At 42.8% G+C, this 20,473-nt stretch overlaps 1 protein-coding gene across 1 annotated transcript in view; it reads left to right on the forward strand.

Annotated features, from left to right (window-relative positions):
* Positions 1-1,226: 1,226 nt before the first annotated feature.
* The window catches only part of LOC141146096 (forkhead activin signal transducer 3-like), a 46,212-nt gene continuing 26,965 nt past the window's right edge, over positions 1,227-20,473 (forward strand). The window contains exons 1-3 of the mRNA XM_073632850.1: positions 1,227-1,514; positions 3,061-3,165; positions 3,388-3,979. Of these exons, the coding sequence (XP_073488951.1) occupies positions 1,227-1,514; positions 3,061-3,165; positions 3,388-3,979 (985 nt within the window). The remainder of the gene's footprint in view (positions 1,515-3,060; positions 3,166-3,387; positions 3,980-20,473) is intronic.

Raw genomic sequence — 20,473 nt, forward strand, 5'->3', positions numbered from 1 at the left:
AAAGACAAAGTGCTCCATCAATCGGGCCCACTTTTTTAATTTATATCTACAGCATATACATATTTTGTATTCTTTTAGTATAGATTTATGTTTGCCCCAAGCATTTTTGAGATGCATGTTTGAAAATCTATTAACAGTTATAGACCTCCCATGTTATATGGAGTCCTACTGAGTGTGTTTTTTATCAAAAACATTTTTTCCTGCAAATTGCTCAGATCTGTCATCTTAACATAGTAAAATTGTTCTACTTATATAGATATAATATCATATAGGTATTTATATTTTTTATGTTAAATATAATCCCCTTCAATTTGCTTCTACAAATTTCTTAAATAGAATGAATGCCTAGAAAATGGCCACTATTAAAGGAAAAAATGCTGAAAACCATCTGGAATAACAGGGACACCAACGTGCAGCAAATTTAAAACACTGATTTCAAATAAGAAATAAACAAACAGAAAAAAATGTAAATTTATGCTAAAAAAAGCAGTTGTAATTTAACACAGTATGTGCTCCTTAGATCTTATCTTTCAAAGTTATTGTTAGTTTAATAAATAAAAATAACTTCTAAAATTCAATGTACTTGTAAATGTTAACTGGATAAAATTATTTTAAAAATTAGACATAAAATAAAACTATTTTGACAGCCAAAAGAAAGTCGTAAGAATATTTAGAATAATAAAACCATCAAATTCAAGTTTGGACACTTTGAGTGGTTCTGATGGATAAAAAGCAGTATTGAGCTATTTATGCCCGATGTACCCTAACAAAAGCCATTCTGAGATTGGTAAATGTGTCTAAAATTTTATGCAAAATGTAGGAAAATTTAAAGATAAAATAAATATATTTTTGAATTATTAAAAAAAATCTAAGTTATACATGTGATATAAAAATATATACAAACAAATCTATATCCACAGGTAAAAAAAAAATTGTATATACAAGAGATCATTTTAGTATATGAACGTAATATTCACCTCATAAGCATACAATATATGCTCCATCAGCTTATAGTCAACACAACATATACATATCAATGCCCCCCCAACATCTCAGCCCTGAAACTTCCAGGAAACTTATTCAAATGGATGGTGAGGGGCCCTCTGCAGTAAGGGAGGTGTCGCCTCTTATGGTTACAGGTGCATTTACATTATAAAGCCCAGGGTGGGGATCCCAGCACTATGTATACCTGGCTGCCCCCATACACACAACACACCTGACAAGCCATGGATTGCCCACAACATTCCTGGGACCCCCTCTACAACCAAGTCCCTGAGCCACACAGCATAGACAGGATCCTGGCCGAAGTAGAGAGCTGTCCTGGGGAGGCCAACGGAGGCCCCAAAAAGCCAGAAACCACGGATCAGCTCAGCAAGAAGAGTAAGAAGAGCAAAAAGAGCAAAAAGAGCAAGAAGAAGAATTATCAACGCTACGCCAAACCACCCTACTCCTACTTGGCCATGATCGCCCTGGTTATCCAGACTTCCCCCAAGAAGAAGCTCAAACTGAAACAGGTAACCAACCTTCCATTATGGGGCTTCTTGGGGCTTTAGGGCAGCTAAGGGCAGAGGGAGGGGGTGACACTGAGACTAGCTCAGATAAAGGATTTGTCAGAGGGATATTCTTTATTTTCGGCACAAACTTATTTGTTTCTGTTAGGTCTATGAAGGCTGAATAAATTATACCAATATTTATCAAAAATAGAAGTTCAAGAATTTGGGTGAATTGTCAATGTTTTATTTTTTTAGTTATTTTTTTATTTTTAATTTAGGCCCCTGGCCGCCTGTGATATTTGCAGCATATAAAACTCTCATGACTACAGCCTGAATTACAGAAAAAAAAATGTTTTAATTTACTCCTCAAATTTTTTATATAAATAAAAAAAGCCAAAACTTTTTTTTTTCTTTTTTTTTATGAAGTGGGTCAGATTTTTGTTGTTTTTGTATGGAGTAATAAGCCTTATGCTGTCCTTACATATATCATTCACAGCTGTTCAATTACACCAACTTTTTTTCAAAAACACGGAAAGAAAATATAAAGAAAAAAATAATAGAATCACAAACATTGAGAAAAAAAGGGTTGTTTATTTAAATTTTTATTGTTTGTATTTTTTGTTCATGTAATTTCATTTGTGTGTGCTTTTTTTCAAACAGTTTTTTCTTAATATTTTTACTTTATTTATTACTTCCTTTTTTTTTTTGCTTTTTTCATGTTGTGTTTAGAGAATACATCTAATACAATTGATATAATAAATTGAACATATGTGAATAATATATGTAAGGACAGTGCAGCTAAGGCCTTCATTATTATTGCTCTTATTGGGCTTAGCCCGTGCTTTGTGGAAATACGTTTTGTAATAGTGAATGATTTTATAGAGAGGGGTGCTTTTGCATTTTATTTTAGTCTTTATTGCTGTCTGTGTCCCAGCTGGGGAGATTTACCCTGAGACCCCCCAAAGTATGAAAGTGATTGGAAAAGCCAAAATATTGGTCTGTCAACAAAACAGGGGAAGCCTTCCAATGAAGACAATTGTTCCTGTGGCAAATGTCTAACTGGGGATTTGCCTCCCTTTGGGGAGGTTTCATCTTACTTGAAGGAAAGGGAAAAGAGAAATTTCCTCAATGGGGACACAAGAAAAATAAATAAATCTCCACTCCATCCAAAATGTCCAAAAAAAGTTTTGCCTTCAGGTCATCTTTTCTTTCCCAGTTTTGTGCCGGGATCTCAATGGTAACCCAAAAATCCCCCCAGGACATTGATGTCCCTTTCTCCCATACATACATACATTTGGCTCCCAACACCAGACTTCAGAAAGTGCTAGCTGTCTCCCCAATTCAATACAAGCATGCACAAAGTGTTCTGTCTATACCCTGTTGTCACTTTCTACATGCTTAATTTAGGAAGCCTTGTACCACAAATGGACAGGAGGTCTACAGTGATGTCCTCCTAAGTATCTCAGTACAGGTCTCCTGGTTATACTTATATAATGTAAGAGGTATTATTTATCTTGGTTTACGGTCATGTTCATTCACTTACAACTATACTTTTTATTATTGGCAGATCGAACATGAGATCAGCATCCTCTTCCCTTTCTTCAAGGGGGATTATCAGGGCTGGAGGGACTCTGTTCGACATAACCTCTCCTCCAATGATTGCTTCCAAAAGGTAAGGACTTGTTGCTCCTAGGATGTGATGGCGGTGATGGGCTCTTAAGGTTCTCTACATACTGCAGCCAAGTAAAAAAAAAAAAATAGGTGCAGATTCTGAGAAATGACTTTTCTGATCATTGTAAATAGGTCATAGGGTTTTGTTACCCTGACCTGTAATAGATTTGTGTGAATCTGCTGTGCTGGCTTACGCCTCTAACGTCTTCTCCCTCTTTTGCAGATCCTGAAAGATCCGCTGAAGCCGAATGGTAAAGGCAACTACTGGATAGTGAATGTGAGCCGTATTCCCGCCGCAGCCATGAAGCTGCAGAACACGGCGGTCACCCGCCAGGAAGCCTACCCTCATGACCTGGCTCCTTATATCCTGGATGGACATCCCTACAGACCTTCCACTTTTCATAACCCTCATCCTCCAATAGAAAATACTGCGTTCAGAGTAGAAGCAGAGGCTCAGTCCTCAGGACCAACCCAGCCCCCTAGTGTACATCCCGCCTCAACTTACCCAGATATCTTATGGAACCTTCCAACATCATACACAACATGTGTGGCCCCTAATGTGGTGGCCCCTCCTAGCATACACCCTCTGCAGCTTTACCCCAACTTCGCACTCTCTCTACGTAATTACATGCCTTCCCCATACTCAAGCTCCACCTGTGTGATACCTCAAATGTCTCCCCAGCCTAGACCCTCTGAAGCCAGGAATTCCCTGTCAGATTTCCCTCCCAATACAGCAATCTTCGATGTCCCCATATATCCCCCACCCGGGAGCTACATGTCACCTCAAAACATGTGTGGGCAGCAATTATCTCAAGGTGTTGCTTACGGGCAGCATTTAACTCAGGGTGGTGCTTACGGGCAGCATTTATCTCAGGGTGGTGCTTACGGGCAGCATTTATCTCAGGGTGGTGCTTACGGGCAGCATTTAACTCAGGGTGGCACATATGGGGAACGAATATCTCAGGTCGGGGTGTACCCAGAGTACGGACCCAACGGTTACTGATTGGCCAGATGCTGAGCCAAGGCTGGTTTTGGGCCGTTCACTTTTGTCCCAAGGACTAGCTGCACTTGAAGGCTTACCTGATGACATTGGCACCAGTGGTAATTTAGTCGACTAAAATAACACTATTTTAGTTGAGTAAAACAGTTCAGATGGCTAAAATACAACTAAAACTGAAATGGCATTTTAGTCAAAAGACAAATATAAAAAATTAACACTGGTTGGCACTCAACTCGGCATGTGGCCCAGCGGAGGTGGCACCAACCAAGACATACAGTCCAAAGGCATTGGAATTGGATCACATGTATATATGACAATCATTTTGTATCTTGTCTGATTATATTCACTTGAAATAAATTTGAATTTTTGTTTTACTGAAATTTGGCATCAATGTTGTAATTGTCTACATGGGTATCAAGATTAGAACTAGTAAAATAGTCTGAAAAATGTATATATCAACTGTATAGTATAGATCTTAAAGGGTCAGTCCACCCAAAAGTGACATTTCAGTATTTGTCTAATGCTGGTGAATTAATTGCCCTGACAGGGTCTTGTATCTCCCGATTTTACACACTTGCTGTCCCCATTATAAAGGGTTCCCAACTTCCCACCATCACGTCACCATTTTTAATTTATTTTATGTTATGGAGAATGTAACAGAAGGCATCAAAACACAAATGTTTTATATATGAGATTTGTAACAAAATAACAATTTCCATCTTTATAAAGATTCCTGCGGGTGTATTGGTTGTATTCGGAATTCCTCGGCTCATGTCTAGTGATAATAGAAGCAGTGGCATCGCGATGGGGGGGCAAGGTGGGGTGCAGCCTGCATTGGGTGACACCTGCCAGAAAGGTGACACCGGGGCCGCCACTACACAGTGCACTATATTGTATGCACTTGCAGAGCTGCAGCGGTGCGGTGAGAGCGGGACATGTAGCCGTGCGAGGGAGACTGCCTATAACACTCCCCAGTCAGTGAAGCTAACCCTCGGGGATCTTCAATATCTCCTTCAGCTGCAGTTGGGGGCCGGAGCTGGGGGGTGTGGCTGCCTCCTCCACTCCTCCCACACCCTTATTCACTCTCGCGGCTGAAGGAGGAGAAGAGGCAAAAACACAGCAGCCCCGAGTGTCTTCATCTCTGCAGCTATGCTGTAATTTCCTGCAAACTGCCCTATACCTCCCCAACCTGCCCTATACCTCCCAACCTGCCCTATACCAGCCCAACCTGCCCTATACCACCCCAAACTGCCCTATACCTCCCCAAACTCCCCTATACCTCCCCAAACTGCCCTATATCACCCCAACCTGCCCTATACCACTCCCAACCTGCCCTATACCACCCCCAACCTGCCCTATACCACCCCCAACCTGCCCTATACCACCCCCAACCTGCCCTATACCATCCCAACCTGTTCTATACCCCCCAAACTGCCATATACCACCCCAACCTGCCCTATATCATCTCAACCTGCCCTATACCTCCCCAAACTGTCCTATACCACCCCAGCCTGCCCTATTTCACCCCAACATGCCCTATACCACCCAACCTGCCCTAGAATGAATCCAGAGATGGACAACAAAATGGTGAAAGGTCTGAGGGATGAAACATCAGGAGAGGCTTCAGGCACTTACAGTCTGGAGGAAAGAAGGGAAAGGATGGATATGACAACCTTCAAACTCATAAAGGGGGTGAATAAGGTTCAGGAGGGCAGGATTTTCAATATGAAGCCAAGTTTAGGAACACGGGGACATGGCCTCAAAACCAGATGAAAGAACGTTCTACACTAATCTTAGAAAGGCTTGGAACAGACTTTCAGAAGAGGTAGCGAGTCAGTCAACAGTCAGCCCCTGTTCACATTAGAGCAACTTGTCATGCGATTTGACAGGTCAAATCGCATGACAAGTTGCATCCTATTGCCAGCCATCACTCTGTTCAAACCAGTCCAACTCATGCAAATTGGATGCGGTGTAAAGCGCATCCAATTCGCATATATGTGAACGCAGCCTAAATCTCCCCTAATGTGTTTAAAATTACTGGGCATATTATTCTCCAGCTTTGCATCCCTGCGCCATATCCTTTTTCCACCATATTTTCATCAGTATAAAAAAATTATTTCAAGGCATGTCTATCATAGATTTAGAATAGCAGTTTCGTTGTTGGGGTGTCAAACTAGTTAAAAAAAAAGTTCTGCAAACAGCAAGAGCAATAAAGCAGCTTCAGTAATGACACCATCAATCATTATACCAACATTAATTAAGTCATTAACTAATTATTAATAATAATCAATTAATAGGTATTCATAGTTTTTACCCATTTAATATTACATCTAGACACACAGACACATAGAAGAGTGAGGACAAAAAAAAAGACCAAGTGCTCCATCAAGTCTGCCCCACTTTTTTCATTTATATCTACAGTATATCTATATTTTTATTTTTTTTAGTATAGATTTATGTTTGCCCCAAGCATTTTTGAGATGCATGTTTGAAAATCTATTATCAGTTATAGACCTCCCATGTTATATGGAGTCCTACTGAGCGTGTTTTTTATCAAAGACATTTTTTCCTGCAAAATGCTCAGATCTGTCACCTTAACATAACGGAATTGTTCTACTTATAGATATAATATGACATAATATCATATAGGTATTTATATTTTTTATATTAAGTTCTGAGCATAAGACACTCCTGATCCCTGCATTCTGAGAGCAACACCCTCCTTAACCCTGCATTCTGAGCATCATGCACTCCTTAACCCTGTTTACTGTCTTTTTATTTTTGTTTGGTGGGGTGCTTCAGAATTCCCTGCCTATAGGCTCCTGAGATGTAAATCCAGCCTTGCCTGCAAATCGCATCAGACTGCACAAAAAGTAGTGCATGCACTGGCACCACGTTCTGGTGTGAACCGGCCCCAACAACAGGACACTGTGCCCGGTGATCTTTGACTTCATCAGTGATGTTCAAGTAGATCTCCATCTGTCTAAGGTTTCCTACCCCTGCCTTAGAGCCTTTTCAATCCCTTTTGCTCCCTCAGAGCCCCCCAAGATCCCTTTAGTTCCTGGCACCAACTCATTCCCAACTGGGAAATATGTTTCCTCAGTCCCTTTCATTCTATCAAAAGTGAGACTCCTGGGGTCTTTTTACACCCCTGATATCTCACCAGCAAGACAACAGCCTTATGAAAAAAAATGTAAAAAATTATTTTTAAAAATTTTTTTAAAAAATAGGTCAAAAATCGAACTAAAGGCTTTTTCACACGCTTGCTCAGTGGGGATCACTCCGCCGGTCCCCGCTGAGCAGGAAGATGACAGATCTGTCTCTACACACTGTGCAGCGACGGACCTGTCAGAGCGCCGCTCTCCCCTATGGGGGATCAGATGATGACGGATAGTAGTGTCCTTCGTCACCCGATCCGATCCGAAAACGGATGGAAAAGTAGGGTTTTCCTCCGTTACACTTTTCGGATCGGAGCGGGTCGAAAGTTAGCAGACATGTCACCGCTGACATCCGACGCTCCATAGGGATACATGTATGTCCGTTTTTCATCCGAAAATGGAAGTATGAAAAACGGACATACGGATCGTCAGTGTGAAAGAGCCCTAAAAGTTCTAATCAGCCTAAAAATCCGCTCCCAATATGTAGCATAATTTAGCCATGCCCACTATTTGCCACGGCACATGTAGCACGCCGCAGGTCACCATCTTCATTGTTGGGGCCCCAATGCATTACTTTGCCCAGGGGCCCATGATGCTATTAAGATGGCACTGGGTTATAGTGGCTCCTGTGGTGACAATGCTGGATTTAAGGATCTAAGCTGGATCTAATGATCTAAGCTGGATCCCTTCTTCCAGATATAGGCGCCCCATAGGAACCTTGTTCTGAACTGATGGGCAATGAGGACAAGGGTGAGAAGCAGTCCAAGTGGTTACAGTGGCTGGGTGGAGTAAATCATGGGAGTAAGTGTATATACTCTAAGGCTGGGTTCACATATATGCCAATTGGATGTGTTTTTAACCGTATCCAATTCGCATAACATGTGAGTGTGACCGGCTTTCAATGGAGCCGGTACACACATGTCCGGTGGTGGCTTCCATGCGGTTTTGAAAAGGGTCTTGTGCGTTTTTGTGTCCGGTTCAGGTGCGAATTCAGGGAAAAATTTGCACCTGTATCACACCTGAACTGGAGAACCGAAATGCACAGGACATCAGACTGCAATCCACAGCCACAAATACACTATATAAGCAAAAGTATTGGGACGCCTGCCTTTACACACACACATGAACTTTAATGGCATCCCAGTCTTAGTTCGTAGGGTTCAATAACGTGTTTCCCCAAAAAAAAGCCCGGGTCTTATATTAATTTTGGCAACAAAAGACACAGTAGGGCTTATTTTCGGGGTAGGTCTTATCATGTAATGTGCTGTCTTCTCTCCCCCTCTCTCCCTGCCTGACAGGAATCCCCAGTGTGAACCAAGTTAAAATGCTTGTAATTATATTACAGAAGCAGACACATTGTACATTATATACTACTGTAATAGAGTAGATTATAGGATTTCACAAGCATTTTAAACTAGGGCTTATTTTCTGGGTAGGGCTTATATTGCAGCCCTCCTGGAAAATAACGCTAGGTCTTATTTTCAGGGTAGGTCTTATTTTCGTGGAAACACGGTATTGAGTTGGCCCACCCTTTTCAGCTATAACAGCTTCAACTCTTCTGGGAAGGCTGTCCACAAGGTTTAGGAGTGTGTCTATGGGAATGTTTGACCATTCTTCCAAAAGCGCATTTGTGAGGTCAGGTATTGATGTTGGATGAGAAGACCTGGCTCACAGTCTCTGCTCTAATTCATCCCAAAGGTGTTCTAACGGGTTGAGGTCAGGACTCTGTGCAGGCCAGTCAAGTTCCTCCACCCCAAACTCGCTCATCCATGTCTTTTATGGACCTTGCTTTGTGCACTGGTGTGCTGTCATATTGGAACAGGAAGGGGCAATCCCCAAACTGTTCCCACAGAGTTGGGAGCATGAAATTGTCCAAAATGTCTTGGTATGCTGACACCTTAAGAGTTCCCTTCACTGGAACTAAGGGGACAAACCCAACCCCTGAAAAACAACCCCACACCATAATCCCCCCTCCCCCACATCATAATCTCCCCTCCACCAAATGATTTGGACCAGTGCACAAAGCAAGGTCCATAAAGACATGAATGAGCGCGTTTGGGGTGGAGGAACGTGACTGGCCTGCACAGAGACCCAACCTCAACCCGATAGAATACCTTTGGGAAGAATAATGCCACGTACACGCGATCGCACATTACGACAACAAAATCCATGTTTTTTCTTCCGACGGATGTTGGCTCAAACTTGTCTTGCATACACACGGTCACACAAATGTTGTCGGAAATTCCGAATGTCAAGAACGCGGTGATGTACAACACGTACGACAAGCCGAGAAAAATGAAGTTCAAAAGCCAGTGCGGCTCTTCTGCTTGATTCCGAACATGCGTGGAACTTTGTGCGTCGGAATTGTGTACACACGATTGTAATTTCCGACAACGGATTTTGTTGTGTTGGAAATTGTCCGATGGAGCCTACACTTGGTCGGAATTTCCGACAACAATCTCCCATCGAACATTTTCCATCAGAAAATCCGACCGTGTGTACACGGCATTAGAGTGGAGACTGCGAGCCAGGCCTTCTCGTCCAACATCAGTGCCTGACCTTCACTGCTGAATTCGCACCTGAACCAGACCCAGAAATGCACAGGACCCTTTTTGAAACACCACCTCGTCAGCCCCAGAAATGTGTGTACTGGCTCCATTGAGAGCATCAGATGGCTTGCATCCGAGGGTACTTGGGGAACCCAGTCAGGTGATTGCCAGACCGTTGTTCCTAATTTTTACAGACAGTCTATTGACTGGAATGGTACCAGCTGATTGGAGAAAAGCCAATGTAGCACCAATATTTAGAAAGGGCCCAAAAAACATCCCTGGGAATTACAGACCAGTTAGCCTAACATCAATAGTATGTAAACTCTTGGAGGGGATGATAAGGGACTATATACAAGATTTTAGTAATAAGAATGATATCATTAGCAGTAATCAGCATGGATTCATGAAGAATCGTTCTTGCCAAACCAATCTATTAACCTTCTATGAGGAGGTGAGTTACCATCTAAAGGAAGGCCCGTAGACGTGGTGTATCTGGATTTTGCAAAAGCATTTGACACAGTTCCCCATAAACATTTACTGTACAAAATCAGGTGCGTTGGCATGGACCATAGGGTGAGTACATGGATTGAAAACTGGCTACAAGGGCGAGTTCAGAGGGTGGTGATAAATGGGGAGTACTCAGAATGGTCAGGGGTGGGTAGTGGGGTCCCCCAGGGTTCTGTGCTGGGACCAATCCTATTTAATTTGTTCATAAACGATCTGGAGGATGGGATAAACAGTTCAATCTCTGTATTTGCAGACGATACTAAGCTAAGCAGGGCAATAACTTCTCCGCAGGATGTGGAAATCTTGCAAAAAGAGCTGAACAAATTAATGGGGTGGGCGACTACATGGCAAATGAGGTTCAATGTAGATAAATGTAAAATAATGCATTTGGGTGGCAAAAATATGAATGCAATCTATACACTGGGGGGAGAACCTCTGGGGGAATCTAGGATGGAAAAGGACCTGGGGGTCCTAGTAGATGATAGGCTCAGCAATGGCAGGCAATGCCAAGCTGCTGCTAATAAAGCAAACAGAATATTGGCATTAAAAGGGGGATCAACTCCAGAGATAAAAACGATAATTCTCCCGCTCTACAAGACTCTGGTCCGGCCGCACCTGGAGTATGCTGTCCAGTTCTGGGCACCAGTCCTCAGGAGGGATGTACTGGAAATGGAGCGAGTACAAAGAAGGGCAACAAAGCTAATAAAGGGTCTGGAGGATCTTAGTTATGAGGAAAGGTTGCGAGCTCTGAACTTATTCTCTCTGGAGAAGAGACGCTTGAGAGGGGATATGATTTCAATTTACAAATACTGTACTGGTGACCCCACAATAGGGATAAAACTTTTTCGCAGAAGAGAGTTTAATAAGACTCGGGACCACTCATTACAATTAGAAGAAAAGAGGTTTAACCTTAAACTACATAGAGGGTTCTTTACTGTAAGAGCGGCAAGAATGTGGAATTCCCTTCCACAGGTGGTGGTCTCAGCGGGGAACATTGATAGCTTCAAGAAACTATTAGATAATCACCTGAATGACCGCAACATACAGGGATATACAATGTAATACTGACATAATCACACACACAGGTTGGACTTGATGGACTTGTGTCTTTTTTCAACCTCACCTACTATGTAACTATGAGAGTGAATTGGACGCGGTTTAAAACACATTCACTTTGCATATATGTAAACACAGCCTAGAACTTATGTTTATTAGATATAATACATTTTTGGGGCCGTGGATATTGTCTCTTGTAGTGAAAAGTTCGGAGACCCCTGTATATGATTGGGAGATTGATAGCTTATTAGTGATTTAATTTCATTCGGATGATTAGCGGTGAGCTCCACTAATGTTCTTCTCTATATTGTATTTGTTTAATAACATCTATTATTATTATTATTATTATTATTAATATTATACAGGATTTATATAGTGCCAACAGTTTGTGCAGCGTTTACAACATGAGGGCAGCTATTGAGTTTTCTTCACACATAGAATATATATTGCTGACAATTTATAGGTTATAACAAGAGAAATGCACATTTTTCTTATATATGAGATTTGTAACGAAATAACAATTTCCATCTTTAGAAAGATTCCTGCGGGTGTATTCCTTGTAGTGGGAATTCCTGGGCTCGTGTCTCCTGACAATGGGAGGTTGTGATGTTTGGAAGGGTGTAATGTACACTGAGATCGCTCACCATTGTTGGGGCTGTTGAGAAGTAGATGAAGGTTGGAGTCACACGGGGGATGAAGGGTTGGTGGGACATATCAGGAGTAGGGATGAGCCGAACACCCCCCGGTTCGGTTTGCACCAGAACCTGCGAACGGACCGAAAATTCGCACGAACGTTAGAACTCCATTGATGTCTATGGGACTCGAACGTTCAAAATCAAAAGTGCTCATTTTAAAGGCTAATTTGCATGGTATTGTCCTAAAAAGGTTTGGGGACCCGGGTCCTGCCCCAGGGGACATGTATCAATGCAAAAAAAGTTTTAAAAAACAGCCATTTTTTTCGATAACAGTGATTTTAATGCTTAAAGTGAAAAAAAAGTGAAATATTCTTTTTAATATCGTACCTGGGGGGTGTCTATAGTATGCCTGTAAAGTGGCGCGTGTTTCCCGTGCTTAGAACAGTCCCTGCACAAAATGACATTTCTAAAGTAATAAAAGCCATTTAAAACTGCTTACGGCTTTAATGTAATGTCCGGTCCCAGTAATATGGATGAAAATCAGTGAGACAAATGGCATGGGTACCCCCCTCCCCAGTCCATTACCAGGCCCTTTGGGTCTTGTATGGATATTAAGGGGAACCCCGCACCCAAATTTAAAAAAAGGAAAAGCGTGGTGCCCTAGGCCAGTGATGGCGAACCTTGGCACCCCAGATGTTTTGGAACTGCATTTCCCATGATGCTCAACTACACTGCACAGTGCATGAGCATCATGGGAAATGTAGTTCCAAAACATCTGGGGTGCCAAGGTTCACCATCACTGCCCTAGGCCCTCTGAACAGCCATATACAGGTGGTGCAAACATGACAAGGTGTCAGGGAAATAGTGTTCCCAGGCATCAAAGCCGTGTTTCTGCGCGCATGCGCGGCGGCGCATGCACATTCGCGGTCCGGCAATCCAGTGCACGCACATGCGCACTAGCGCACATCCCATGTGACCCTTAGGCTGCCTATAAAAAGGACTTTGGCACACAGTATCTTTGCTGGTTTGTCTTCAGCTTCCTGTGTATCTCTGCTTCCCGATTGTTACCTGATTACCTGCTTTTGACCCGGATTGACCTAGACTACTTTGCTTGTCTCCTGGACTAGACCTGTGGCTTGTTTAACAGATTCCGCCCTTCTCCAGTGTTTGACCCTCTGCCTGTGACCCGGAGCTGCCTGCTGTCTCCTTGCCCTTGAACCATTGCCTGTATCCTGGACTTCTCTTGTATCTACCTGCCACAACACCTCAGCCTGTGTTTGGATAGTCTAACCTGTGTGTTTGACCCTCAGCCTGGTTCTGGACTTTCTCTTGTACCCGCTTTGGTGATACTCCACTTGCCAGTCGCTGCACAGCTACTACTCTCTGACAAGGACTTCACGCCAGCAACCACCTGTTTCCTGGGTAGCCTGTGCCTCTTTGTGCATTTATTCCCTGTCACATCTCCAGGGGGTGGACTGCACTTAGTTGCAAGGGTGAACCGCTCTCAGCATTTTGGCCTTGGTAAGTACCTCTCCTGATACAAGGACTCTAGGTTTGTTGTTAAGTAGAATCAGTTTGAAATTTTGAACTGGTACATTTTTAAAGTGTAAAATCTATTTTTAAGCTTTTTGGAAAACATAAGGAAGGGTTATCACCCCTGTGACATTTGCTTTGCTGTCTGTGCTCCTCTTCAAAAGATTTTATCTCACTTTCTGTTCCAATGACAAATGTTCGACAATTTTGGGTTTTTAGTGAAACAAGGTTTGGTGATAAAGCATCAGTGGAGAGGAGACACGTTTTTCCCATATTAACTCTTACAGGAGAGAATTTCCCTTCCAAGGGGTAGATTTCATCTCACTTCCTGTTGTCTCCTTCCATTTGCAAGTAGGAGTCGTTTGTAAGTTGGATGTTTGAAAGTAGGGGCCTGCCCTATATACTCAGCAGAAATTGGGGCCTTAGGTGTTGGTGTTGCCACAACACTGTAAGCCCTCACAGTTATGCCGCTTACACACGGTCGGACATTGATCGGACATTCCGACAACAAAATCCTAGGATTTTTTCAGACGGATGTTGGCTGAAACTTGTCTTGCATACACATGGTCAAAGTTGTCGGAAAATCCGATCGTTCTGAACGTGGTGACGTAAAACACGTACGTCGGGACTATAAATGGGTCAGTAGCCAATAGCTTTCATCTCTTAATTTATTCTGAGCATGCGTGGCACTTTGTGTGTCGGATTTGTGTACACACGATCGGAATTTCCGACGGATTTTGTTGTCGGAAAATTTTATAGCCTGCTCTCAAACTGTGTGTCGGAAATTCCTATGGAAAATGTGTGATGGAGCCTACACACGGACGGAATTTCCGACAACAAGGTCCTATCACACATTTTCCGTCTGAAAATCCTATCGTGTGTACAGCACATTACTCTTGGTGGGCACAGGAACGGGCTCTGCTGTGAAATATTAGATCAAGAATTGTAATTACATGACCCTGTTGAACAGGGGCAGAAAAATTGGACCTTAGGCACTGGTGCCACAACACTTCAACCCCTCACAGATACTGCCAGGTATAGTGACTCATAGGACAGGCCCTATACAAGATTATGGTCTCCAGATGACACACGGTGAAGGCCGGGAGTTAGGGTCAACCAGAGTAGGGGAAACAGAAAGTACATATTAAAGTGAAAAGGTTTTCAATATTATGCATGTGTGTATGTATATAAATAATATATAATCAGATTTTAAAGAAACAGTGCGGAGGGAGAAAGAGACAACGAAAGAAAAAGAAAAAAGAAGAAAGAAGAAAAGGAAGGAAATAGGGGTGGGGGAAGGAAGGGTAGGGAAGAGGGGAAATGAGGAGAGAAAAGGGGGGAGGGGAAGGATAAGACAGGAGAGGAGAAGAGGAGAAGGGGGGAGGGGGAGGGGATTTTTTTGGGGAAAAAAAAGGAAAGCAGAAGTGAAAAAGGAAAGAGAGGAAAAAGAAGGAAAATAGAAGGGGAAGAGAAGACAAAAAGGGGAGAAATGGGAATCGGAGGAGAAGAAGGGAGGAATGGGTAATGGAGATGGGGATCAGAGGGGAAGGGGGAGGGGTGGGGGGGAAAGAAAATGAGGGAAGGAGGGAGCAAAGGAAGGGGGAAGAGAAAAGGGGAAAAGGAAAAAGAAGGGGGAAAAACAATGTGGATGGTGTGTGGGAGGGTAAAGTTCACTTACCATATTGAAAATGGTAAGACCAGAAACTGTTAATGATAATAAGGTGCATATGATCGCGATTCGATCAGAAGTCACTGTTGTCTGGAGCATAATGAAGAATGAAGATAATGAAGACAGCAGCTGGCCATATACTGGGATATCTCAAATGGAAAGTAGCATCAGGGAATAAGGGAGATAAGGGAATAAAGACTTTGTAGTAATAATGCTGGTATATATATGGGGAACCTGGGAAGGATGCTGGCAAGGATGTACCTGCAGAGTCACTCTGCATTTTTTAGGTACTACATTACTAGGTTCTTTGTTTGATATGCATGCTTGCGTAGCCCCTTGAACGCCTATGGAGCACCACTGGTTCCGAAGTCAAATCAGCACAAGAAGAGGCCATGGAGGAAGAAGAAGAGGAGGGGTGGAGGAGAGAGGTGTGGCAGAATCACCACTAGTATTATTTTGGAGGCGCAGTGAAGGAACAACCTCCAACACTACTGCACCCTGTCCTGCATCCTTCCCAGTTGCCAGAAGAGTCACCCAGTGTGCGGTGAAAGATAGACAACGTCCCTGTCCATGCCTGCTGGACCATGAGTCAGCGGTAATATGCACCTTACCGCTGACCGCCCTGTCCAGCGAGGCCAAGACATTGCCTTTCACATGCCAGCAGAGAGCCAGAATTGCCTTCCATGAGAAAAAGTGGCATTGGTGAACCTGCCACTGAGGAACCGCACATTCCACAAACTCACGGAAGGGGGCAGAGTCTACCAACTGAAAAGGCAGCAGTTGAAGTGCTAGCAATTTAGCCACGCTAGCATTCAACCGCTGGGCATGTGGATGGCTGGGAGCAAACTTTTCAGTGGTGCAGCAGCTGGGGCAGGGTAATTTGCCTGGTACAATCTGATGTTGGTGTACTGATAGCAGATTGCCCCCAAGTACTTGGCTGTGACACACCTAATTCTACACCTTCATTCCTCTCAGTGCAGGTCTCAGAGAGGACTGAAGGTATAGTGTGGTTGGAGATCCCAGCTGATGAGGAGCAAGGAGAGGTCTTCTTTGTTCTTTGGTGTGGGTCTTTTAGGTACGCTTGCCAAGGAACTGCATGGCAGGTCAACATATGTCTGGTCAAGCATGTGGTGCCCAACTGGGAGATGTTTTGGCCATGAGAGATGCACTTGAGACATATGTTGCAAATAGCAGTGGTGGGATCTGATACACTCATCTCAAAAAAGGCCCACACCAAAGAACTTTTGGAATAACGCGCAGAGACAGCAACGCCCTGCACATGCGGAGCTCTGCAGTTTGATGCAGTCGGTGTGCTGCCCTTAAGCTGGCCCCTGGAGGGCAACCTGCCTCCTTGGTGATGTGCCACCTCCTCCTCCTTCCTATCAGGCACCCACGTGGAGTCAGTGACCTCATCATCCCCTCCCTCCTCATCACTGGAGCAAAGCTGGCAGTATGCTGCAGCTGGGGGAATATGATTGCCAGATTGCTGTCCTTCTTGGGCACCCCCTCTCTGGGCTCACAATACTGCCTTCCTCTAGCTGGGTACCATCATCAGAGCCTTCAAAATGCTGTGCATCCTCCTGGAGCATGTAGTATTATTAGGATGAGAACACCAGAAATTGTCTTCAGGTAGCTTTAGGTGCACACTGTGCAGAGGACACAGTACACTAACTGTAAATACTGTAGCTGCCTGCTGTATTAATAGGAGCAGAACAACAGCAATTGTCTCCAGGTAGCTTTTAGGTGCACACTCTGCAGAGGACACAGTACACTAACTGCAAAATACTGTAGCTGCCTGCCTATGGTATTAATAGGATCAGAAGAACACCACTAATTTTCTTCAGGTAGCTTTAGGTGCACACTGTGCAGAGGACGCACTACACTAACTGTAAATACTGTAGCTAATAGGACTAATAGGATCAGAAGAATACCAGCAACTTTCTTTAGGTAGCTGTAAATACTGTAAAAACACCTGCCTGCCTGTCAGTAGGAAGAGAATAACAGCAACGGATCTAGCTAAACTGAATATAATATATATATATATATATATATATATATATATATATATATATATATATATATATATATATATATATATATATATATATATATACATACATACATACACACACACACACACACACACACACATACACACACACACAAGTGCAGCTAACTAACTCGCCTGCCTACTCTATCTAACTTAAATCAAATGACACTGTCTCTATATCTCTCTCTCTCAACGCTGGAACACACTACACAGGGCTGCCGTGCAAGCGGCCCTATATAGTGTGGGGCGTGTACTAAACCCTCTGAGCCATAATTGGCCAAAGCCACTTTGACTTTGGCCAATTATGGCTCTCTGTACAGAAGGCGCTGTGATTGGCCAAGCATGCGGGTCATAGTGCATGCTTGGCCAATCATCAGCCAGCAAAGCACTGCCATGCCCCAGTGAATTATGGGCCGTGACACACCACTCGAATTTGGCGCGAACGGCCCATAGCATTCATAATTCGGCGAACGACCGAACAGGCGCTGTTCGAGTCGAACATGCGTTCGAATCAAATACAAAAGCTCATCCCTAATCAGGAGAACAATGGGGGCCTGATGGGTTACTTAACCACTTCAGCCCCGGAAGGATTTACCCCCTTCCTGACCAGAGCACTTTTTACAATTCGGCACTGCGTCGCTTTAACTGCTAATTGCGCGGTCATGCAATGCTGTACCCAAACGAAATTTGCGTCCTTTTCTTCCCACAAATAGAGCTTTCTTTTGATGGTATTTGATCACCTCTGCCGTTTTTATTTTTTGCGCTATACATGGAAAAAGACCGAAAATTTTGAAAAAAAATGATATTTTCTACTTTTTGTTCTAAAAAAAATCCAATAAACTCAATTTTAGTCATACATTTAGGCCAAAATGTATTCGGCCACATGTCTTTGGTAAAAAAAATGTCAATAAGTGTATATTTATTGGTTTGCGCAAAAGTTATAGCGTCTACAAACTAGGGTACATTTTCTGGAATTTGCACAGCCTTTAATTTATGACTGCCTATGTCGATTCTTGAGGTGCTAAAATGGCAGGGCAGTACAAAACCCCCACAAATGACCCCATTTTGGAAAGTAGACACCCCAAGGAATTTGCTGAGAGGCATGTTGAGCCCATTGAATATTCATTTTTTTTGTCCCAAGTGATTGAATAATGACAAAAAAAAAAAAAAAATTACAAAAAGTTGTCACTAAATGATATATTGCTCACACAGGCCATGGGCATATGTGGAATTGCACCCCAAAATACATTTAGCTGCTTCTCCTGAGTACGGGGATACCACATGTGTGGGACTTTTTGGGAGCCTAGCCGCGTACGGGGCCCCGAAAACCAAGCACCGCCTTCAGGATTTCTAAGGGCGTACATTTTTGATTTTACTCCTCACTACCTATCACGGTTTTGAAGGCCATAAAATGCCCAGATGACATAAACCCCCCCCAAATGACCCCATTTTGGAAAGTAGACACCCCAAGCTATTTGCTTTGAGGCATGTTGAGTCCATGGAATGTTTTATATTTTGACACAAGTTGCGGGAAAGTGACAATTTTTTTTTTTTTTTTTTTTCTTTGCACAAAGTTGTCACTAAATGATATATTGCTCACACAGGCCATGGGCATATGTGGAATTGCACCCCAAAATACATTTAGCTGCTTCTCCTGAGTACGGGGATACCACATGTGTGGGACTTTTTAGGAGCCTAGCCGCGTACGGGACCCCGAAAACCAAGCACCGCCTTCAGGATTTCTAAGGGCGTACATTTTTGATTTTACTCCTCACTGCCTATCACAGTTTCGGAGGCCATGGAATGCCCAGGTGGCACAAACCCCCCCAAATGACCCCATTTTGGAAAGTAGACACCCCAAGCTATTTGCTGAGAGGCATGGTGAGTATTTTGCAGCTCTCATTTGTTTTTGAAAATAAAGAAAGACGAGAAAAAAAATTTTTTTTTTTCTTTTTTCAATTTTCAAAACTTTGTGACAAAAAGTGAGGTCTGCAAAATACTCACTATACCTCTCATCAAATAGCTTGGGGTGTCTACTTTCCAAAATGGGGTCATTTGGGGGGTTTTTTTGCCACCTGGGCATTCCATGGCCCCCGAAACTGTGAAAGGCGGTGAAGAGTGAAATCAAAAATTTACGGCCTTAGAAAGCCTGAAGGCGGTGCTTGGTTTTCGGGGTCCCGTACGCGGCTAGGCTCCCAAAAAGTCTCACACATGTGGTATCCCCGTACTCAGGAGAAGCAGCAGAATGTATTTTGGGGTGTAATTTCACATATTCCCATGGCATGTTTGAGCAATATATCATTTAGTGACAACTTTGCGCAAAAAAAAATAAAAAAAATAAAAAATTGTCTCTTTCCCGCAACTTGTGTCACAATATAAATTATTCCATGGACTCAACATGACTCTCAGCAAATAGCTTGGGGTGTCTACTTTCCAAAATGGGGTCATTTGGGGGGGGTTTGAACTGTCCTGGCATTTTATGCACAACATCTAGAAGCTTATGTCACACATCACCCACTCTTCTAACCACTTGAAGACAAAGCCCTTTCTGACACTTATTGTTTACATTAAAAAATAATTTTTTTTTGCAAGAAAATTACTTTGAACCCCCAAACATTATATATTTTTTTTAAAGCAAATGCCCTACAGATTAAAATGGTGGGTGTTTCATTTTTTTTTTTTCACACAGTATTTGCGCAGCGATTTTTCAAACGCATTTTTTGGGGAAAAAACACACTTTTTTACATTTTAATGCACTAAAACACACTATATTGCCCAAATGTTTGATGAAATAAAAAAGATCATCTTAGGCCGAGTACATAGATACCAAACATGACATGCTTTAAAATTGCGCACAAACGTGCAGTGGCGACAAACTAAATACATTTTTAAAAGCCTTTAAAAGCCTTTACAGGTTACCACTTTAGATTTACAGAGGAGGTCTACTGCTAAAATTACTGCCCTCGATCTGACCTTCGCGGCGATACCTCACATGCATGGTGCAATTGCTGTTTACATTTGACGCCAGACCAACGCTTGCGTTCACCTTAGCGCGAGAGCAGGGGGGACAGGGGTGCTTTTTTTTTTTTTTTTTTTTTTTTTTCTTTATTATTATTATTTTTTTATCTTATTTTTAAACTGTTCCTTTCATT

Source organism: Aquarana catesbeiana, linkage group LG05 (assembly GCF_042186555.1).
Source record: "Aquarana catesbeiana isolate 2022-GZ linkage group LG05, ASM4218655v1, whole genome shotgun sequence".
NCBI classification, from domain to species: Eukaryota; Metazoa; Chordata; class Amphibia; order Anura; family Ranidae; genus Aquarana; species Aquarana catesbeiana.